Consider the following 24,444-nt stretch of genomic DNA (forward strand, 5'->3'; position numbering starts at 1 on the left):
ATCTATCTATCTATCTATCTATCTATCTATCTATCTATCTATCTATCTATCTATCTATCTATCTATCTATCTATCTATCTATCTATCTATCTATCTATATATCTATCTATCTATCTATCTATCTATCTATCTATCTATCTATCTATCTATCTATCTATCTATCTAGTGTTGTGTGTGCGTGTTTTTATAGAAATAAACCTAGAAGCGATTCAATAGAGATCATCGTTTAGCTTCAGTGAAAGCTAACTTTTGCGGAACGTTGTGGATTTTTTTGTGGGGAAGATTCTTGACTCGAATCAGAGCTCAGGAATAATTGATAATCATTATATCCCTATTTCCACGAATTACGCACACCACACACCCACGGTGTGTGCCCAATGAAATCGAATGACTCGCTCAGTTCACTGAGGTTGAGCACTGCTCGAAATGAAATACTGGCGCACAAACGTGGCATTGGGGTGACACACGTGAGAGTTATACTTCGGAGAATAAAAAAAGAAGCTTCTGCTACGCTGTCTTCGCCACTAAAATATTACACTGCTGAGCCCAAACCAGCCGTGGTGCTCCATTCTGTTATCGTGCTCGACTGCCGACACAAAGGGTGCAGGATCGAATCTCGGCAGTGGCAGCTGCATATAGTTGGAGGCGATAGCCTAGAGGTCCGTGTACTTGAATTTAAGTGCCCCTCGAACAACCTCATGTGTTTCCGGATTTTCAGAGCCCTCGAATACGGCGTCCCTCATAAATTTATCGTGGTATTCGGACGTAAATTACCTGTAATTATCATTTTACTGCTGCGCCCAACGATTCACGTTTTCCCCGCTAGAATTAGAGCGTGAGGCACGAGAAAGAAAGAAAAAAAAGAAAGAAGGAAAGAAAGAAAAAAGAAAGAAAGAAAGAAAGAAAGAAAGAAAACACATGCACATTGATTTACGCGCATGCGGTTAAATAAAGTCAGAATTTATCCACATTACGCCCCTGCAACCTTTCTCATAATAATATCATGGTTTTGGCACCTAACACCTGTCAATTTCACTTTTGTTTTCTGGTGAGTAAACCTGTATGCTCCAACTGGGACGTAAGCGTGTATGTAGGCCAACAATACAATCTCAAATCACGTGGTCGAGAAAGTTAATCACCCCAGACGCGGCTGCAGCGTATAGACATACATTGGTTCACAACACGTGATGAAACCGTTCGAGTTCTCCCAGATCTGTCACGTGCTGTCCCACACGTCGCGCCAAGCCTTCACGTGAACAGAGTGGCACGACTGAGTGGAAGGTAGCGATACGTCTTTCCGTTCGCTACGTGGACGGAAATTTTGAAACTCGCCACGAGTGTTTGCGTCTGCGACGAGCTCTCATCTTGCTATTACAGGGGATTCTTGAGCGTCTGGCCATACGGTGAGCCAGGCGTTCATACAGATACGTGAATACGACGAGCCTTTGTTTGGGCTGCGCCACTTATCGTAACACTTTCCATTCAACCCAGCTCGCTTTTCCCGGGCCATTCTGGCAACGGAAGTTTGTCGTCATTTATAACCGGCCGGACGCGGTGTAAATGAAGTCGACAAATGTAGTAGGTACACCTTGTCGCTCGGCGAGAGATAAAGCCCCCCTGTTTGTCAGACGGTGTGCGAGTGAATGAAATTGCGAAAGGTGGTTAGGCACACGGTGAAACAAAAACCAAAAAGTTTGTTTGGCTTGCTTAGACTTATCTCCTTCGCGAGACGGGAGCCAGTGTGGACGCCGTAAGTGCTATTGCAAACCAGAGCACTTTACGCGTAGAAGTCACATACCGCTCCGTAGAGACGTCGTATCGCTCAATCTTGAATTCCTAGCTTATACGCTTGAGAATCAACAAGCTCTATCACGTAGAGACTCAATGCGTAGCTTGTAGATGCATTTCAAACGCGAAGAAGAAGCTGTTAACGAGGGAAAGAAGGAAAGAATAAATACAAAAGAAAGAAGACAGGAAGGTTAACCAGAGAGCAATCCAGTTGGCTACCATACGCTGGGTGCCCCGCCGCGGTGGTCTAGTGGCTAACGTACTCGGCTGCTGACCAGCAGGTTGCAGGGTCAAATCCCGGCTGTGGCGACTGCATTTTCGATGGAGGCGGAAATGTTGTAGGCCTGCGTGCTCAGATTTGGGTGCATGTTAAAGAACCCCAGGTGATCGAAATGTCCGAAGCCCTCCACTACGGCGTCTCTCATAATTATATGGTGGTTTTGGCACGTTAAACCCCACATATCAACCAACTATACGCTGGGTGAAAAGGGAGAGTGCCAAGATGAGAGAGATCAATAGAGAGGCCCGCGAGAAAAAAAAAGATGCAAATGATGATATAACGCGCTGGCACGTATGTGGCAGTGGCACTGCATATTAGTCTCACGCGTGCACAAAGGCCGGCAGTCCATAAAAAACAAAAAGTACTTTAACTGCCTTGTGGGCCGACGAGCGATGGGGCCGGTGCTCCAGCAGCATCTTCTCGAAGAGTGCTCGATCATCCAATCTTCGCATCGCATCAGCATTGCGTTCGTATTTCAGAGGCAAATTGGGGCCGTGGCATAGCGAATGATCAATGTCTTCTTCGGTGCCACAGGCCTCACATGCCGCACTGTCAGTCACTCCGATTAATGTTGTATTTGCTTTTGCGATGACAACTCGCAACTAAAGCCGACAAAAAAAAGTGACGAAGCTCCATGTCGACAAAGTCTGGATGGAGGTCGGAGAAGTAGTACCATGATTGATTGATATGTGGGGTTTAACGTCCCAAAACCACCATATGATTATGAGAGACGCCGTAGTGGAGGGCTCCGGCAATTTCGACCACCTGAGGTTCTTTAACGTGCACCCAAATCTGAGCACACGGGCTTAGTACCATGGCTGCGTAAGATGGCAGCTGTCTACACATTTCCATATATAGATATTGAACATTGTTTTCTGCAGACTATTAAACTTGATAAAGATCGAGAATGTTTGTTTGAAGAAATCCAACGTTCAGGCTCGTCACGCGACACAGTCAATTAATTTTCGCGTCGACAGTATTGTCAGGAAGTAGGAATGACTGTTACTCTTGAAGTTCTAAACCCCCAAAGACCTGGCATGTGACTGGTGATAAACTGTCCTGGAAGTTTCTCAACGCAACAGGCCATGTACAGTCGGCCAAACCTTTAGCTATTGTGCATTGGTGGCAGTTTCTTCCGTGTATCTTTGTCATATACGACTCAATTAAGTTTCAGAGGAGGCGTGGACAAGTGTACGTCCACAAAGCACATGTCCACGGAGCCTTTTTAAACGCGAAGCATTTCTTAGCGAACTTCGGCGACTTCGAGCGTATCTATCTATCTATCTAGCCGCCTACGACTTTTAGCTCTCCTGGCCATTTAGATAATGGTATCGATACCAAACTTGGTATGATATAACATGACTGTATGACGAACATAACTGACTAACCATAACATGAAAATCATGACTTGTATGTTATAAATGTCATGACTTACGTGTCATTGTCTTGCTGCTCTTGCGGTGGTTTCGTTCACATGATATATTAATTTATTTAGTAGAAAAATTTCAGAACAATTCCACACGTTTCATTTCATCTATGACAGAACCGCTAGCATCAGTGTAATAAAACATAATCTAGAATTACCACCCCTAGCTGTACGACGTAAAATCGCGCGCCTCTTTCTCTTTCATAGGATATATCACCACCCCTTTTTATGACGCCAACTCCTTTCAGCACCGCATTACATATTATCTCGCATTGATCCCCAACCCAAAGTAGGCATTCCATCTTGTAGGTCTTCCTGTATCTTTCACTCATTTGTGCGACACGCAAGTTATGAGTGGAATCATCTTCCTCCAGATGTTGTCACCATCAAGGATACTAACCAATTTAAAGTAGCTGTACGTGACATATTTCTCCAAGTTTTCTTTTTCTTTTGAACTAGCCACCGCCATTTATAGTTATATCATGCGTCTATCTTCATTGATACACTAAATTGTGGCTCTCAATTACACTTACCGTATTTTTGTATTTTGTTTTGTTTTTGTGCCGCTATAATTTGTGTAACTACTTGTAATCTTCTAGAAATGTAGTTGGGAATTGTTGTAAGTTTGTAAGTTCTTTTCTGCATTTTTTTCTTTTTCTTGTGACCTTTTTTTTTAACTGTACCTCCAACTTTCTGTATTTTAGCCCCACCCCTCCTGTAATTCCATTGGCCCTGAGGGTACTCTAAATAAATAAAATAATAAATAAAATAAATAATAAAGTAAAAATAAAAATAAAATGAATAAATAAAACAAACGTTGCAAAACTGGTATGGTACGATATGGTATGGTATGACATGACTGCACGGCGACCACAAGCGACAAAACAAGGTCACTAAGAAAGACTATTGTTAAAAAAAAGGACACTGCACACAATAGTTATAGCTCTGACCAACTGCACGTTGATAATATGTGGGGCTTAACGTCCCAAAACCACCATATATATGATTATGAGAGACGCCATAGTGGAGGGCTCCGGAAATGTCCACCACCTGGGGTTCTTTAACGCGCACCCAAATCTGAGCTCACGGACCTACAACATTTTCGTCTTGATCTACGCAGTGCTGTCTGAGAAATGTCATCAGCGCGAAATGCAGCATGTCGCATTTCGCGCCGGTTGCCGCCGGGCCGCGCCGACGGACGCTGGTCGCGTCGGTCACGCCTGGCGTCAGATAGTGCTCGCGTTTCGTAGCGTCATTGCACCCAGCGTGCACGCGTGTCAACGTTACGTCGGAGTATATTGGGCCCTTCATGATGCGCTCGCGGCCGCTTTGCTAGCTACGCATATACCAAACTTGGCGTTACGTGACGGCAAAGGATGACGAAGGTATACGACTAGTTCTAACATGATAATCATGACACGCATGTCATGCAAGAACATGACAACATACCACGCTCATGATGCGCTCGCGGCCGTTTCGTTAGCTTCACATGTACCAAATTTGGTATCACGGGACGTGAATAGACGACGAGGGTAAAAGAAACGTCCAAACATGATAATCATGGCATGCGTGTCATGTAAAACTTGACTACAAAGTACGCTCATAGCATGCTCGCGGCCGTTTCGCTAGCTCCACATATACCAAATTTGGTATCAGGTGACGTGAATAGATGACGTATGTAAATGAGACGTCCAAACATGATAATTATGGCATGTTAGTCATGTACGACATAATTTACCTCCGCCTCGTAAAGTTGTGTTGATTTTAAGGTAACATATCAACCTTCATCATTCGTGTTTCGCGTATCATCGATTTCCACTGTACGTGGAATCTGCCAATTTTTTCTTGGTGGGGAGATGAACAACAAGAGAGAATGCAGGGAGGTTAACCAGGCACATGCCCGGTTGGCTACCCCACGCTGGTGGAATGGAAAGGGGGCGTAAAGATGAGAGAGAGGGGAAAGAGAACAGAAAGAGAGAGAAAAAAGAGGATTGTCAGTCAATCGGCTGACGCGTGTGCAATGGTGGCACTACACAAAAGGTAAAGGCTGTCACGTATGCCTGTAGTCCTCAAAAAGTACAAGACAGCTTTGACTACTTTTTGAGCCGACGAAAGGCGAGGACGGTGTTTCAGTAGCATCTGCATAGAGAATGGCTGATCGTCCAATTGTCGCAATGCGTCCGAAAGCTTCTGTCTTTCGGAGGCAAATCGAGGGCAATGGCATATCAGATAGTCGATGTCCTCTTTAACTCCCAGTGAAGTCGGGTGACCAAGAGCTCTTGTACTTCTGCCCCGCCGTGGTGGTCTAGTGGCTAAGGTACTCGGCTGCTGACCCGCAGGTCGCGGGTTCGAATCCCGGCTGCAGTGGCTGCATTTCCGATGGAGGCGGAAATGTTGTAGGCCCGTGTGCTCAGATTTGGGTGCACGTTAAAGAAGCCCAGGTGGTCGAAATTTCCGGAGCCCTCCACTACGGCGTCTCTCATAATCAAATGGTGGTTTTGGGACGTTAAACCCCACATATCAATCAATCAATCTTGTACTTCTGTCTCTGCACATGTCTCTAAAATGGCGATTTGTAACAAATAATATGGAAATGTAGTTTTCATTCTGTTTGAAGCGCTTTCCAGCTGCAAAGTAACCTGTCATATCTGTCCCGAGAACACTGTACCGATGAGCGGTAGGAGCACCAGTGTGTCTACAGTGCTTTCTTCTGACACAGTGAGCTTGTTTCGCAGACATTCCGGCGTCGGCATCGTTGGTTGTAAGTGAAAAACCGAGATGGATGCAAAAAAAAATCCACGTATTTCCACAAAAATGAATCATGACGAGGGGGCAAAGCACTGAAGAATTAAATCACTTGCCCACTAAGATATGTAAAAGAGTGACAACGTGTGTGTGTGTGTGTGTGTGTGTGTGTGTGTGTGTGTGTGTGTGTGTGTGTGTGTGTGTGTGTGTGTGTGTGTGTGTGTTTGTGTGTGTGTGTGTGTGTATGTGTGTGTGTGTGTGCGTGCGTGCGTGCGTGCGCGCAGTATATACAATATTTAATTGGTCATAACTCGCATGTTGTGTTCAGTTCTGCATTCTGTTTTGCCTTCATTATTACTGTTTAGGGCTTGTTTGCTATCTGTGTCGGTGTTGCCTTTCGCGGATAAGAGCGCGTTCGCGTTCTTTTTGATCCATGGTAGAAATGGGGTCTGGAACGCGCTTGTTCATCATCGTCATCAGCCACAGCACAAGCAATGTGTACATAATGCCTTACTGATGTGTAGCGAGTACCTCGCTTATCAGTGAAATTGCAAATGGTGGGTGCTTCTCTACATGATGAAAGTTACGGTGGGCGTATATGGGTACCTCGCATGTGTTGTGCCGTGACTCACATACGTTGGGCGTATAGTGGGTAACTTGCATGCCCTGTGCCGGACAACGGACAACACACAACAGACAACAGACAAGCCGCGACACTAAGGTGCTTTCCGCGTAATGAAATAATAAAAACTCCCGGTTAGAGCAAGAATGGAGCACTGGTCTTACACGTGACAAGCAGCTGTTTTACTACAGAGTTATGATATAGCTTAAAATGTCTTCGAAAAAAAAGGAATACCACTATATGAATGTTTTGTACTGGGAAAAGTCTTCTCAACGCATGTATTATTGCATAAAAGAAGCGTATAATCACGGCAAAAGTCAAAACACGCGAATCGCTTAACGAGAGCTCTGACAAATTTAATCATCATCCGCTGTGTACAGCAATCTACAGGTTCGCGAGTGGCCTAACGGACGCAACGGACGCATGTTGCCTAACGGGTCCTTCGCCGATTCGCAAACGAAAAAATTATGGCGTAGTGGGTATTTCGCAACTGAATTAGGAGTAGACATTCCATTCTAGGATAGTTTGAAACAGCCAGTGTTGCGTGCACATACGTTCGTTTTCTTGCTGCACGGTTGAGACGTCCACCGAGAACCAAAGTGAGGCTATAGCGATTGCGAGGGCGACGTGCACGGGAACCAAAGTTACGCCATTTTGTTCCGCTCTTGGAAGCCACTATCAAGCGTCCTCCAAGTTTTGGCGCGATTCATTTCGTTTAGCGATGCCTCAATTTGGGCTAGTTGGTACAGCAGCATTGTAATGTGGTTGCGTTGAGCGAAATGCGCAAATGACGGACGGAAAACAGGACAGGACACGGGATGCGCAAACTTTCGCATTTAAATCTTTGCGCATCCTATGCCCTGTCCTATTTTCTGGCAGTCGTTTGTACATTTCGCTCAACGCGACCACATTGCGATTGATTCCGATAAAACAAAAAGGATAGAAAATGACCACCTCACGCTGCCATCTACACAATGTAGACGGTCCGTTTCCAACGCGAAAACAAGTCAGCTCACCTCACAACATATCAAAGGGCGCCGTGCTACCACTACGTTTAGCCTTCAATGTGGCACATTGACAGCTATCGGCGGTGCGACCGGTGGAGTGCGCGTGTAGCGGGCCGGCCGCACACCTGTAGCGGTATATTTCGCGCACGTATTGTTGCAACACCCGCGCGTCGGCATTCTCCACCAATTGCGCGCGCGGATGAACCACATAGTAATGCGGGGAGCGTCACATTGTTTTCGATGTGCAGGGAGCAATTCTGGTGACCCTTCAAGGCTGGCACCAACCAAGGCCGCCTGGAAAAAAAAATTAAGGCAGCCACCTTCTTCCAGTATCAGATCTGAATTAAATTCTTAGCTGGCCGGCCTCCTTTGATTTTCTTTGGTTTTCTCTTTCTTCCCTGCTCTGGTTCTTTCTTTTTCTTTCTTACAGTATTTTTTCTGTCTTCTTTGCCGGGAAAAGCGACCAGCTTGATCTATCACATGCTGATGATGATGATATATAGATGAGGACGTCGTAGAAGTGATGATGAATTGTAGAGATGAAGAAGACCAGGAGTTTATTCGTTGCGTTCACGGCATCGACACCTGCCATTGCAAAAAAAAAAATCACTTGCTAGTGCCGTTTGGTGGTCGTTCGAATGTGACTAACTTTTCTAAAACATCTTCAGTGTGTATTGACTACTATTTCGCCCGAAAATGGGTAATCGTACAAATACAAGCGCTCTATATCATTGTCTTGGTTTTATTCAAGCACATCATGAATAGATAAAACAATCAACAGACGTTTAGTTTCAATAAAGGTATGCTGTATATGCAAGGATGATAAGGATTATCTTTACCAATAGCCTAAAGTGCCTAGTGATCGGCCCAATAAAATATGCATAAAAATATGCGCATGTCGGCTTAGATAAACGAAAAACAAACTTATAAAGAAGTACATATACGTGTACACGGTTAATTTTGTGATGCATAGACGCTTATCATTGGGTAATCATGTTCATGCAATGGTTACGTGGTATTATGTATTTCTTCAAATATAACTATAAATTTAGGCGTTACTTTCTGTAATGTATCTCTGCGCTATGTAGGTAGATACCACCGTATGATTATGAGAGACGCCGTAGTGGAGGGCTCCGGATATTTCGACCACCTGGGGTTCTTTAACGTGCACCCAAACCTGAGCACACGGGCCTACACCATTTCCGCCTCCATCGAAATTGCAGCCGCCGCAGCCGGGATTCGATCCCGCGACCTGCGGGTCAGCAGCCGAGTACCTTAGCCACTGGACCACCATGGCGGGTTAGCTTGGAGGGAAGGGGGGGGGGTGAGGAAGAATTCTCGAAGAAAAGTTGTAGCGAGGAACAACACAAGGACAGACAAGGAACGAAATTTACGATGGAGGCGGAAATGTTGTAGGCCCGTGTACTCAGATTTGGGTGCACGTTAAAGAACCCCAGGTGGTCAAAATCTCCGGAGCCCTCCACTACGGCGTCTCTCATAATCATATGGTGGTTTTGGGACGTTAAACCCCACAAATCAATCAATCAACAAGGAACGAATGACTAGCGGTATCATTGTCTGTCCGTGTGTTGTCTCGCGCGACGATCTTTTTTTTTTTCAAGAAGTGACAAAACAAATTGCCCAGCGAAACGTTTTGCTACAGTAGAACTTTGCCCTAGCTTCGTAAAGGAGAACGGTATCATAGCAAAGATCCATCTGGCAGGACATGCGTTGTGGTGCAAACTCCGCATGCTCGAGCAGTGCCTCATGACTATCGTCCTCTTTGTGTGCTGTACGGCTAGAGTAGGCGGCAGCGCGTGATATCTCGTGGAAGCCCTCCAGCGGACGCGGTCCTTTCAACGGCGCGAAGAAGGCCATCTCTTGTCGTCGCCGACGCAATAACGCGCGTGGCCGTGGCCATTTCCATTCCCATTTCCATGGCCGCGGTCACACGCGAGCTCGTTATCTCGAATACGAGAAGCGGGCGTGACTGTATCTCTGCGCGTGCGATAGCGGGTCCCCTCGTTAGAGCAACGGTGCCGATTTACAGGCACGTCGTGTGGGGTCATTGCGCACTAAAGTGGAGGCGAGATTATGGGCGCACGCGTGAACGGAAGGCTATAATTACATTCGCCGGCGTGGCTTTGGCTCGCGTCAGCGTGCGTGTGGCGTGAAAACTGCATGTTCGCTACAAGGCGTTGTGATCTGAGCTATGCTGTGCAAAAAAAGAAAAAGGAAAAGGTTGACCTTGCGCATATCTGTGTGGATAAAGACGAGTTATCTCATTCAGTGGGACACTTCATTGTTTTTTTATCAGACTAACGGCATTATCATCATCATCATCATCATCACCATCATTCTCGGCCATACTTAGTCCACTGCAGCAGTAAGGCCACTTCCAACGACGTCCAGTTTGAGTAGTCCTGTGAGAGCATATTACACGTTATGCTCGCGAACTTCTGTGTTTCATCACATCATCTAACTCGCAACAGTTGTCGACGCGGCGTTTCCCGTCCTTCGGTATCTATTCTGTTACTCATTCTGTTACTCACCGGTTGTCAGTCCCATCCGTGGTCCTATCAGTTACGTGCCTAGCCCAAGTCCATTAGTCTAGCATAATGACAGCTTGTCCGCCAGTGTGGATCAGTGGCAAGGGTGTTAGGTTGCTGATCCAAAGGTCGCGTGTTCGATTCCGGTCGAAGCGGTCGCATTTCGGTGGAGGCGAAATGGTAGGGACCCGTGTACTGTACGTGCCGTGTTAGTGCACGTTAAAAAGAACACCAGATGGTCGAAATTTCCGGAGCCCTCTACTACGGCGTCTCTCATAATCGTATAATAATTTTGGGACGTGAAGCCGCGGATATTATTATTATTATTATTATTATTATTATTATTATTATTATTATTATTATTATTATTATTATTATTATTATTATTATTATTATTATTATTATTATTATTATTATTATTATTGAAGACAGCTCGAATAGCGCTTTCTCGTGTTTATTCTTTGATATAATAATAACAATGATAATCGTGATCATTGTGGTTTATGTCCCAAAACCATGATTTGATTATGAGGGACGCCGCAGAGGAGGGCTTCGCAAATTTCGACCGTCCGGAGTTCTTTTACGAGCACCCGAATCTAAGTGGATCGCCGGGCCCCTAGCATTTCGCGCCCATCGAAATGCGACCACGCCGCGGTTGGTACGCTATCTACGCTATCCCACCACGCTCGGGTCAGCAATCGAGCACCACCATACCCAATAACACCACGGCCGGCTATATGCTCCCATTCATTCTGCTGTCTTCCAGTCTGTTTGCGCCGATCACTTTCCCGTGTATCACGCACTGCATGGTTATCCACTTTTTCTCCAGTCTGTGTTGTACTCTGATTGTCAGTACCTTATGCTGGTGTACTGTAGCATGCAATGATCGTCACACACATTTCGGCTCTATAGGGACAGCGATAAATTGTCCGTTATCATCTACATGAATGCCTCCAGTATGCGCGCCAGCCAAGTACTATTCTCTCGTATTTTTTTTTTAGGGGTGAAGGTCCTTATGCCGTGGCTTGTGCATCCCTCGTAGTACGTAACCACAAGTGGCACATACCCGAAATAGCGGTCCTTACAATTTTGACCTCCAAGGTGGTTCCGGTGAGAGATTTCTTCTGGGCGTTGTTGAACAATAAAAGATAGTGCTCAATGCACATGTTATTGGCTGCTAAAGGGGAATGAGAGACAGGAGCATTCGACCTTTAGGTAACGCGCACGCTGCGATCTCCATTAGCAGCTATTGACATGTACATTGAGCACGATCTGACAAGAAAGGGTTGCTACGTTATACTCGCTGGGTGTAACCTCCTTGGTTTTAGAAAGGTTTAGCGAGCGTTGGGCCGCATTGCCATGAATACAGTGAACTAGTATATACCATGAACTCGAGGTGGTTAAAGGTGGGAAGTAAACCAGAAGCGCAAGCCGTAAGACAGTGTGCATGTGCCACCTCCCGTTTAGTCCTTGAAATGTCCGCTGGATGGCGGTGCTTCTCTATGGGGAATATATGATGAAAAGATGCGAGATGGTGGTACTTGGAGTGTTGAATAGATGCACGAACGGACACACAGACAGATGCATGGATGGACGCTGGAACGGACGCAGGGGCGTATGCATGGACGAACGCAGGGACGGACGCACGAACAGACGCACGCATGGAAGGGCGGATGGACGCATGGACGGTCACACAGACGCACGCATGGACGGACGGAAGCAAGAACGAAAGGACGGATGGATGCTTCGTTCCACTCTCCATCATTCACTCCGTGGATATGCTGGTGTACTGTAGTATGCAATGACCGTCACACACATTTTTGCTCTATAGGGAGAGCGATGGATTGTACATTATCATCTATAGGAATGCATCCAATATGCGTGCCAGCCCAGTCCTATTGTCTCGTAAAGTTCTTTTTCATGATCTGGCTTACCTGTTGATACCTGGCCAAGGTATAAATACCTTCACCAGGTACCAACAGGCTACATATTCTGAATGTCGGTTGCGCGTCGTGATCTCTTGTTCTGTCGCCACACTATTGATCGTTAGTCCTGGCTTCCGCACATTCCTTTTTATCCCTATTTTTACACTTTCTCAATTGAAGCTTTCAACAATACTTTTTTTGGCAACTCGTCATCATAAGTAGAGGGTGACCGGGCATACACAGGGTGACCTAATTTTGTAAAAACAGATAGATAGTACCCCAAAATGGAGATAAAATTCGAGATCTAATTAAGTGAATTCACAGAGCCAGTTTTTTGTAAGCTGTACGTCTGACTACTTTCACTGTTAGAACATGCAGCATCGGTATTAGCTGAAACTTTGTTGTGTCATTCAAACTTACTAGAGCGCGTTCTGAACGCCCATAATAAAGCTTTTCCATCTATATATTTAAACTTACGCACAACTACGCATTTGTCCACTGGCGCTGTCTCTCATATACTGTTCTCTTACATCCAGATGGTGGGGCGTGGCTCTGTCTTCGTGGACGCTAGTTTTCTAAGATCAGGCACTTGATTGATTGATTGATTGATTTGTGGGGTTTAACGTCCCAAAACCACCATATGATTATGAGAGACGCCGTAGTGGAGGGCTCCGGAAATTTCGACCACCTGGGCTTCTTTAACGTGCGCCCAAATCTGAGCACACGGGCCTACAACATTTCCGCCTCCATCGGAAATGCAGCCGCCGCAGCCGGGATTTGATCCCGCGACCTGCTAAGATCAGGCACTTGTTTGTGGTGTTTAGGCCTGACAGATCTGACTCGCATTAAGTGAGTATGTAAGCGAGGCCATCCAACTTGCGTATGTCTTATATTACCGCACGAAATTTCAGAACGGAGCAAATGGAGACCTAGCTTGCCAGCGAGTAAGAGGAGGCCCAAGTGGCGTTACTCGACCAAAAATATAAAACGGGCTACTGAGGCCGACCGAGCACTGGACTTGGGAACCCAGTCCCAATGACCTGTTTTCTGAACACCTTTCCTTTTACAACAGACGCCTCTTTAATTGAATTCATTTAAAGTTATTTCTCATATGAACAGTCCTGGCGTATAAGCTATGATTGTGCATATAAAGCTAGCTTCTCTGTTCTTTTTTGGCCAAATAATAAAAAAGGAGGGTCAGAAACGTTAGAAAAAAACGCTATTTGCATGGCGTATGCAATACCATTAACGGCAAACGTGTTCTAGAAAAAAACAAAATGTTGTAATTCTGTAAATCAGTGGCTTGTGAGACAGTTATCGTAATTTTCGTTTCCTGGATCACTGAGATATGTTCCAACCCATTCAAGTTCGTATGAAATATTTGCATGCCCCCCCTTCAGCGCGATTCGAGGTGTATCTGCGCAAGTTTACATAATTGGTGAGCGGCATTGCTAGTAAGATCACGGGATGGATAGGTCGGCGAGGTCATTCCTAGTCATAGTGCTCCTAATGGTTACCAATGAAACTTACAAGACAATTTCATTGAACTAGTCGGTCATCATACACCTCCGTACGTATGATAAACCCTTTGCTAAGGACAAATCGTTTTTCACTTTGTTTCCGCCCGTGCTAAAGTATTGCGCTGCCTGCACTCATATACCAATGTAAGCTTGGCGTCGAAGAAGTCACGCATCGTTCACGTGATGAGGCCTCAACTCGCGGAAAAGAGGTGTAACGCCGTCCTACTATAACGCGTCCTTGGCACGCTTCTAGATTGACGCTTTTGTAATACACACAAAACACGTTTTGCACGAAGTAACTATGCACCCGAATTATGCGTCTCATGTCCAGGAAACGCTGCTGTTGGGATTGCGTCTTCCACACACGTGTCTCTGACCCAATAGAACGTGTATATAGCTATAGGCAGCAAATGTGAAACACTTGCGCAACTTAAGCGCAGATGATAGAATATACGCGTACACCCGGAGAATGACGAAATAAATAAAAGATGCCCCCCGACCCCCAAAAAAGGTATCATTTGCGCCAGCAGTGATTGGCATTCTCGGCGAGAGGAGCACGTGTATATATTTTGTAAGAGAGTTGCTCCTACCGGAACACCAAGCGTGATATAACGCTATACATTAGGCAGGCAGGACGACGTCTTGATCATCCGAGCAGGCGGTGACGCTTGTTCCAGGGTCAATGATCAATGAAATGTTTTATTCTACTCGATACACGTTGAGCAGAGCTTGTGCCAGAGCGTCGTCACATTGCATCGGGCGCTTTCGGAGAGATCACGCCCGTAGCTTCCGATGCTCACGTGCCCAGAACATGAGCTTTGTGGGGAAAAAAGATCCGGAAAAATAAGAGCAAACTATACGAAAGTCGATACAAAAAAAAAATGAAAGTAAAAACTAAGCCAGACACGGGTACGATGAAAAGAAAGGGTTTCAGCAGGCTATGGTTACATCGCTTCGAGTGGCCGGGCCGCTAAAAAGGCCACGTGTTTCGAAAGTCAGCTTTATCTGCCAAATGTAGGCAGACCTTGATACAAGCTTTTTCTTTCTGTTCTATCCGGCGTTTTCTTTCTTTCTTTCTTTCTTTCTTTCTTTCTTTCTTTCTTTCTTTCTTTCTTTCTTTCTTTCTTCCTTTCTTTCTTTCTTTCTTTCTTTCTTTCTTTTTGGCACATCGCTCTGTTGTCCTTTAATCTGTTTAGCGCTACTGATATAGCAGCGTTCTAATCTGTATATATACGGACCATTCTCGGAAGTCAAGGGGTCGCGGCTGCGATAAAGAAGAGGTATAGCTAACTGTAGACTTCCCAGAATTGGCGCACGCGTCTGGCCTCTTCTACTCCTCATATCGCGTTATCAGCTCCAGACAGCAAAGGAGGATGCGGGCTGAGACGAAGAAGAAGACGGGAGTGGAAAGTATATACGCCAGGTTGTGAGGTGCGCCGGTTCTGGTGTGTCCTACTCGTGCCACGCGCGTGCTTTATAGGCATTCTCCTTGCGGGCCAATCGCGTGCGTCGTGATATGCGATCGGCAGCGTTTACACGAAAGCCCTGCAGCGAATCGACTGAACGACCGATCAAACGCGCTTTCAAGCAATGTCGGATGATGCAACTGTCCCCGTCTCTTGTATAAGGTTTGGACAACGGATATTGCTCTTCTTTGCGAAACATCTGAGGAGGGCCGCCTTTACTTTACCTGACACTTGAGGCGAAGGACGACATAAACAATATAAGGACGCCTTTAGGCAGATACCCTCATAGCCACGCACGCGCGGGCGAGCAAAATGAGAAGAAAAATAAAACTGGAGCCACATCTTCCCGAAAAAGAGCAGCCCCTTCACAACGAGCATCCAGTCACTCAGCTTACCCACTTCATTCTCCCAAGCAGAGTCTCATTATTAGAAAAAACGTGCAGGCAGTAACATTGCAAAGTGGACTCGCGGTTCTAATTCGTGACCTCGGCGTGATCACAGACCCTCCACTCTTAAGTGTCTTGCGAATAAACCGAAACACCGAGTGCATAGCTACAAGGGAACATGTTTAAGTGAAGTTGGTCGTATTTGTGGTGTATTCAATTCATAAATACTTCAATATCGCTCATCCTCACGTTTCGCAGCAAGCTGGTTATAGGCTTTTCCTCAGTCGTAATATTTTTCCGTGAAACCTTAGCGATTGTGCCAAAGTTTAGCGAGGAAGTGTTAACGCGAATTATTCGAGTGGTCTCATTCGTGCCAGTAGTACCATCTTTTTTTTTCTTTTTATCCTTACTTCGTGTGTTCTGGTCAAACTGCATTAACAGAGACAACGGAACGCAAACCATTTATGTACAATCCCCCCCCCCCCCCCCGGCACTGCACATTGCATTATTTTGCACTAATTGAGCGAGCTCCACGAATCCTGCCTTTCCGTCCCGAATCAATAAAGCACGAAAAACAGAGTTTGCGACAAGTATGACTTACAATGTCTGAAACAGATTTGAAAAAAAAAAAAAACTCTGATTGCGATACATTATTTCGATTCTAGCCAGTCGTCTTTATCTTAATTTCTCCCTTGATCTGCCGCGGTGGTCTATAGCGGTTATCGCAAGTCGCGGCATCAAATCCCGGCCGCGGTGACCACATTTTTGGTGGAGGTGAAAACGCTTGGGGCCCGTGCACCTCAATTTAGGTGCGCGTTGAAGAAAGCCGGGTGGTCGAAGTTATTGAAGCCCTCCACTACGGCATCTCTCATAATCATGTCATTGTTTTTGGGCGTTATGCCCCAGCAATTATCATTATATATTTCTCTCTTTCATAAGCAGTGCATGCGCACCAACTAAATTGTGTTTCGTTTGGGAACGAATTTCATCTGCAGCGACAAACATTTGTGTTGGATCATGTGCAGCGCCTGTATTGTGCAACATTTTCTTAGCGGACGTTGATCGGTGTTTACCAAGTGCTTTTGGCGAAAAATGCGTTCTTTTGGTATGTTTGGTTGGTAAGTCTTTTGGTATGTTTAAAGTTTTTAAGTACGTTTAAAGTATACGTCTAAAGTTTCATGTATGTGGACAATTTTTTATTTCTTTTTAAGAGGCCCCATTTCATAAGCGTAGACAACTACTTTGATGCTATTCTTAACGCTTTTGAACAGTGCAGAAGCGGCCGGACCTTCACTTATGAATTTCACATTGATAACTCGCTGCAGTTTGTATATATATATACATATATGTGTGTGTCTCGTTTTCACTGATCATCTAAGTTGGCGTTATAGTCCCCGAACGCAGACGGCCATGTTGCCTTATGATTCTTCACAGTCTAAGCTTGTGAAGAGGCGGATTGCCAAACTGTGTCTACGTTCCACTCTTACAAAATCATGCCCACATGCAATGCAAAATAGCTTTAATGATAAGGTGTGCCGTTTATTGGCGGCCAATTATCCTTGCACGGCGGTGACGGTGATCGCAGAGGTTCTTCTGCGTGGGGCCAAAGCAGCCTGGTCCAGCGTCGACCCCGGGCCCGCACCACAGGTGGCGTCCATATAGGTGATGCCTTATATGCATCACACTTCTCACAACTTGAATAAGGTAGCGAGTATAGGCACGATGTGCCGATGGTGTTATCTGCCCAACGTAAGCTGGTTGGGCTTTGTCCCAGAGTCTACTCTGGCGAGAAAAAATCCAGTGGTAGCGGGAAGAATCACGCTTTGGCGTATGCAAAATGTGCCACTGGCGTCGTCTATGAAATACCGCTGTCTTGTAGGAAATCGCACTAGGAAACATGAGCTTCCGTGTAAGAGATATTGTGCAAGGGAACATGACCATTCACTTAGAAGTAACGGGAACACGCATTTCCCACGCATTGCAAAGCTTGCACATGTGCTTACCAATTTGCCGACTGATTAAGATGTTGGGTAGGAGCGGCGATACCACCATCCCGCGAACTGATAGAAGCTTTTTGTATATCTGCAACATGCAATGCATGTGTGAGTGATACATCTGTATCTTTATTTGATAGTGAGCATATAGTTTGTTACGTGCATAATTTACGAGCATAAATAGTTACGAGCATAATTTGTTAGTGGCTTTGGGACGCAAAACTCTAGATAATATTATTAAATATACTTTTTTCTTTATTTCTTTCTTTCTTCGTTCACCAGCTTCAGAGGTGCACCGGAGCTCCACCAACACCGCCTCTGCAGTTTTGGTGGAGCTTACGAAGAAAGAGAGAGAGAAAGGTGAGAAAGCATGGAGATGTAGTGGAATAGTGGCCGGGTGAGAGAGAAGTCTATTTATGTGTGCAATTCGAGACCAGCGTCCTTGACACGATCTATAAAACCGCAGCGCTGGAACTCGAGATAGATTATAGTGGGACAAGCGATATGCACGCTTGCCGTGAAGCTCGGGTAAGTGCAAGCTGGCAGAAGAGCAAGCAGCATTTGCGCTTATACAGCCCTGATACGCGACCAGTCCTGCCACAGATACGTCGATTGCACGAGCCAGTTTTTCAACGAAAAGCACAAAAAAAAACGTACGAATGCACAGACAAGAAGAATAATAGAAAAAAAAAGCAGCTTGCCCTATTGAATTGAATTGGCACGTGCCCATTAAGTTGTGGTTGGGATTGCCAGTACTTGAGCGAGTGATGATAAGGGTGCTGCCAAGCTGGCAACAAGAAGGAGTCGACCAACATACCCGAGAAATCGCGAGCGATATATCAAGTAACACGCATTTACATCAGACACTTGGGCGCCGCCTCCTCGGGCTCTGAAATGTTTTCCTAAATTTTGGATTTTGCAACGTGTGACTACGGTGATCGTCAAACGTCGAATGCGTCTATTCACTGGTTTTCCTGGGTCTTCGCCTACAATTGCACAGTGCGTTTGATTGTCAAAGATACAATGCGGCAAGGCTACCGCCGAATTTGGCGGCACCAATACGCACCCGTAAAATAGTCTGTACGAGTAAGCATGCGGTGGGTATAGCGAAGCTCCTTCCTTGTGTACGTGGGAGTTCTGAGATATTTATTTCGAAGAGTAGCCTGACGGCCCCGCCGCGGTGGTCTAGTGGCTAAGGTACTCGGCTGCTGACCCGCAGGTCGCGGATTCGAATCCCGGCTGCGGCGGCTGCATTTCCGATGGAGACGGAAATGTTGTAGGCCCGTGTGCTCAGATTTGGGTGCACCTTAAAGAACCCCAGGTGTTCGAAATTCCCGGAGCCCTCCACTACGGCGTCTCTCATAATCATATGGTGGTTTCGGGACGTTAAACCCCACATATCAATCAATCAGAGGAGCCTGACGAGCACAAACCCGCTACTGAGCGCTCAGACATTCGTTAAAAAGTCACCTGATGGGAAAATTACATTTGCTGCTGCTGGAGTGTCCAGTACAACAGATCGAATCAACACAATCAGTGCCCACAAGATCACCTCGATAAACTTGTAAAAGATTAGTGATTTCCTCCTTCCCATGGGACCAACTTTTACATCTTATCACGCATTGACGAATCCACTGAGCGCTTGAGAAGGCTGAAAGTCCACGCCACACACGGTGTCCACTTCAGTAAACAGCCCTAAAGGCTTGCTCCTGGATCAGTTTGAGCGGTTTCTGAATGCTAACACGCACGCACACGCACGCACGCACGCACGCGCTCATACAACACACATGTGCGCATGCACGCACGCCAGCTAAGCACTTGGCCTTACTCAACAACCATGCACGCTGTCTAAATGGTTGGTGTCGAACATGGTTTTATCAGAGCAGTGCTCGCGATTAGCGCGTGAACTTGATACAAAGTACTGGGAAAACGCCTGAACTGACGTCACAGAGGCAAATATTGCTAGAAAGTTCATCAAGTTTCCTACAATTACCATTCACATTAAAATTGTAGGCCAATGATGCCCACTCTTAAAAAAGCTAGTAACCACGAGCAAAATGTTAGTAACGGCACCTGTTACTCACCTTCTTTATGTTATTACTAACCTTTTCCTACCCACGTTAGCAAATGCTCGAATGTTGCAACGGTTACTAAGTTTTGCGCACTGTTAGTACCTTTTCGTCATGCTCGTATTTAATGAACTTGTTAAACAAACTTTAGAGGTTATTACTACGAGCACCTAACAACCTATTTAGTAGCACGGGGATCCATTTAAGTTCATTGAGGCAATATATTCAAGCTTACTACCCAGTCTTATCTCTTGAATACAAGGGCTTATTAAAGCGATAATGTGCAAAATAAACGTTACTAAGCGTTTTTATTAATACGCTTGATTTAAAGCCCTACACTACGTTACCTCGCTTACCGAAAAAAACTGTATGTTGTACAAATAAAGGCGCCTTACTCAACTTATACATCCTACAGCATAGCCGCACACCGGCACCAGCTGCGTTCCCCAAAGTTAGGGCTATAAATACTCTTGAAACCGCCTAGGAACTGTATTTTTCGTGTGTACTTGTATATGTGCGCTGTTCTGCTTTTTGACACAATGTGCGTAATTGCTGAGTGATATATCAAAATGTTGATGCTCGCGAATAGGACGTTATAAATCGGGAGATTCGCGAGGCAAAATGATCGCCCCTTGTTAGCAACCGTTACTACCTACGTTAGTATCTAATACTAACTGCGTTAGTAATGATTGAGGCAGTAAAGGTTACTAACCTCCTCGTTACTAACCTTACTCACTAACTGGTTAGTAACATATGTGACAAGTAAACCGAACTTACTAAGTACTACAACCTTTTTTTTTTAAGAGTGCGGATATTTTACGGACTCGCACCAACGCAGCAAAGTACCGTCATACCAACACTGTTATACCTCCAAATTTAATATCCTGAATATAGGCTGTGTATATATAGCAGAGCCAGGTTGTTTTTGTGTATGCTTATATAAATTGAACTTGAACAATAGGAGTGAAACTGAAGCGCGTGTGAATGTGCTTACAGAGTTTTGATGTGACAGCATTATCGTAACTTGCCGGCCTTAGCGACGGCTCCCATGCAGGTTGCGGCGGAGAAACACGGCGTCACCGACATGAGCCGTAAAATATGACTTCCGCACAAATGAGCTTTTCAAAAAGAAATTATCAGGGATTCTCAAAGTTGTGTGCAATAAGCACTTTATGTAAACCTGTTTGAGCCGGCCATCGCTTATGCACAATAACTTGGCAAATGTCGCGAAAATATTGCTTTTATGTTAACAGTAAAACTTACGATACAGAGACGACGAAAAGGAAGCAACAGATCAGAGGCGAGAGCGCGCGCCACTGCTTAAATCACTGAAGAAGAAACCTCCGCCGCTGTCAGCCTCAGCGATGTCCCTGAGCGCCGACTTCGAAAACGGCTCAGAATACGCGGACGATCACGGCACTGAGCCCGGCGTTCGGTACTCCCTGCAGTCGGTCCAGCTGTCGGGCTCAACGTCACCTCCAGAGCCCAAATGCACGACCGTCCAGACAAGGTCGCGGTCGCAAATCTTGGTGGCTCACTCGCCCAGCCGGCTGCCGTACATGGCTGTATGTAGCGTGGGCCTCCTCATGGTAGTCGTGGGCGTGGCTGTCACCACGTACAAGCTGCACGTGGGCGGGGCCATCATGCTCATGTTCAACCACTCTATGGAGCTACTGCGACGTGGTGCCAACGGTTCGATGAGCGCCGGCGGCGGCGATGACATCCTGGCTGGAGTAGACAGCCAGTACCACCTAGCGAAGCACGAGCGGAAGAAGCTCATGCAGTTCAGCTGTAAGTCTGACGTATGCGTCTGGGCTGAGAATTACCTGCAGGGAAGGCTCAACTCCAGCGTCAGCCCATGCACGGACTTCTACGCGCACGTCTGCTCTCGACACTGGTCGGCGGGAGACCTGGACGTTCAGTCCAGGGCGTACAGAGAGAGGGCGTCCGGCTTGATGATGATGGACATTGAGAGGTTCTTCCGAGACTACCTAAAGGAGAACGAGGAGCACTACCACAAGTATCCAGGCGTGTTCTTGCATCAGGCAATCTCGCTGCTGCCCAAGTGCGAGTCCCAGGAGAAGAACGACCAGAATTTTACGTCGCTACGAACTCTCTTGGAGGAGTACAACTTGGCTGGCTGGCCATACAAAAAGGCTCCTCGTGGTGCCAACGTTGTGACCATCTCGGCATTTGTGGACCGTGATTTGGGCGTCTTTCCATTCGCTAGGGTGTTCCTGCGGAAGCCGTTTGAAGATGACCGCGGATACACGGTTCACATTGATGCGCCAAGCTTGACCCTCAAGAGGTACAACCTGGCATATCTCGATGAATCACCCGAAAACTTCACTCACAAGGTGATCATCGCATTGTCGCTTTTAGAAAAAAGGCAAGACATGACCGACCAAGCTGAGGCCATTGCTCTTCTCGAGAAGAAGCTCCGCAGTGTTATGGCCACGCCGCACTTCATAGAATTCCAGGATCGCATCAAGCACGTGGGCCAGCTGCACCATGACGGAAAGTGGAACTGGAAAGAGTATCTCACTATACTTTTTCAGGATATCGAAACTTTCGACAACGATAAACCGGTAGCCCTCATGAATCAGGACTACATCAGCAAGTTGCCCGCCGTTCTGAACGAGACGGACACTGTGAATCTTCTGAACTATGTGGGCTATCGCATCGTAGTTCACGTGTCCCCGCTGCTCGCCAAAGCAGCCAGCCCCCTCTTGCGCTTGAGTCACGATAACTACCTGGAGTTTGTACCGGACCGGCGTCAAGCCTGTATGCACCTGCTAGAACGGCTCTATAAGCACGGCATGCGCTTCTTCGGTCGCATGACATTCAGCAAGAACAACTCGACACTCCTTCTGAAACACTACGACTACAGTATGTCGAGCTTGGAGGTTCAGCTGAAAAGCAGCATGACGGACCGCCTCCTCTCATCATCCTCGTGGCTGGAGCGCTCGGCGATCGGCATTGGTGTCGACAAGATCGAGAACATGCGCTTCCTTTTCCTGGCCAGCACGGATGACATCAACACGATTGCCAGCTACTACAACTTCAACGCCCAGCCTTTCGACCCGAGCCACTTGCTAGGGAGCTTTCGGGAACTGCAGGCGGGTACCATGAATGTGTACTGGGAGACCAAACCACCTAAGGACGACCTCGACGCAAGGTATGACCACACCGCTCTGTCTCCCGGGCACGAGTACTTTTTTGGGCGCAACGCACTCTTCATTCCACATGCCAGCGTCGCCTTCCTGAACGACATCACCAAGACTATCGAGCCGGTCCTCTTTCCCCTCATACTACCCGAAGTGTTTCGAGGCATGTTCGGTGCTGTGGACCGTCGCGGCGCCACGATCGACCACAACCTCGCGGTGGCCACTTGGTGGAACACGGATGAAATGAGCAAGTTCTCTCATCTAGAACTCTGCTTCCAGGACCAGTACTATGTCGAGATACGAGACCTCATCGGCGACAACTTCGAGGCGAGAATGAGGCTCGAGGAGAATGTGGCGGACAATGCTATCTTGGGGCCGATGTACGACATGTACATGAAGGCGCTCGCAGCCAAGGACGGCACCGAAAGGCTCAAGATCTCGGTGGACGAGCGCCAGCTTGACATGGAGCAGCTGTTCTTCGTTCTTTACGCCGTAGGACTGTGTGATAATCCAAGCCGCGATGCCTGGATACGAAAGCTCAACTTCGGTGAGATACCTGGAAGACTTAGAGTGAACACACCGCTGATGAACTTCCCCAAATTCTCGACAGCATTTGGCTGCGCGGCAGGAATGCCTATGAACCCAACTCGCAAGTGTGCAATCTGGTGAACGTTCAGATATCCATTGAAACCTAGACAGCAGGGTCGTGGGTGGACGCCTTATCAAAATAATTGTCATTGATGCATCAAGTTTTTTTTTTATCAGTCGAGCGTAATAAATCTGTCGAGCTGCATAAACTAATTGTTTTTCTACGCTTCTCTGTTTCAGACGCGAGTAAGCCGGAGCACAGTTATATTGCGCTTTCAAAGAGTGATTGCACAATAGTATGGACTTTTTAAACTGATTCGCGATTTCATTACATGACGTGCAAGCTGCATAGCAGTGAATAGTGCACTAAAAGCTTCTAGTACACTTTAGCAGTGAAGTAACAACTGTAGTGATAAAGCTTCTGTTGGCAACATCATTCACAAGTATTGCCAAATCCACGCTATGATTATGAGGTGAGCTGAAGGGGAGGGCCTCGGCAATTGCGACCACTGTTGTCCTTTTAAGTGCGCTGATAAGGCGCAGTACATGAACCTCTAGCAATTTGTCTCCATAGAAATGCGGGCGCCGCTGCCAGAATCGAATCCGCCACCTTCAGTTTGGCAGCCGGTCACTGGAACCGCTACACCACCGTGGCGGTTGGTTGGTTGGTAGGACCCAAGATGAATGGCTCAACCCACCGTGGGGTATCGGCGATGAATCGCACGGCAATTGTATTTTGGGAAAAGGAAAAAAAAAAGAGGGGGGGGTGCCTTATGTTTTTTAAGACAAACAAAAGGCTTAGTTGTGCCAACAGACTATTATGAATTGTTAAGAAAAACAAATAAAAATATAAATATAAAGAATAAAAATTATAATAAAGAGTTTATGAAATAGAATAATGACGAAAATAAG

The 24,444-nt window shown here is 46.3% G+C and overlaps 2 protein-coding genes across 2 annotated transcripts in view; both read left to right on the forward strand.

The window, feature by feature from the left end:
- Positions 1-24,444, forward strand: part of LOC119178709 (5' nucleotidase C) — a 226,198-nt gene that overhangs the window by 138,070 nt on the left and 63,684 nt on the right. The window lies entirely within an intron of this gene.
- Positions 21,117-23,709, forward strand: LOC142790054 (neprilysin-1-like). Its single transcript, XM_075885086.1, has one exon. It carries the CDS (start codon positions 21,142-21,144, stop codon positions 23,611-23,613), a length of 2,472 nt encoding a protein of 823 aa, XP_075741201.1. The 5' UTR covers positions 21,117-21,141; the 3' UTR covers positions 23,614-23,709.

The sequence above is a fragment of the Rhipicephalus microplus genome, unplaced genomic scaffold (assembly GCF_043290135.1).
Source record: "Rhipicephalus microplus isolate Deutch F79 unplaced genomic scaffold, USDA_Rmic scaffold_67, whole genome shotgun sequence".
NCBI lineage: Eukaryota > Metazoa > Arthropoda > Arachnida > Ixodida > Ixodidae > Rhipicephalus > Rhipicephalus microplus.

Excerpts from the sequence above, each read along its gene's own strand:
- LOC142790054 (XM_075885086.1), top strand. The coding sequence starts at position 21,142 with ATGTCCCTGAGCGCCGACTTCGAAAACGGCTCAGAATACGCGGACGAT.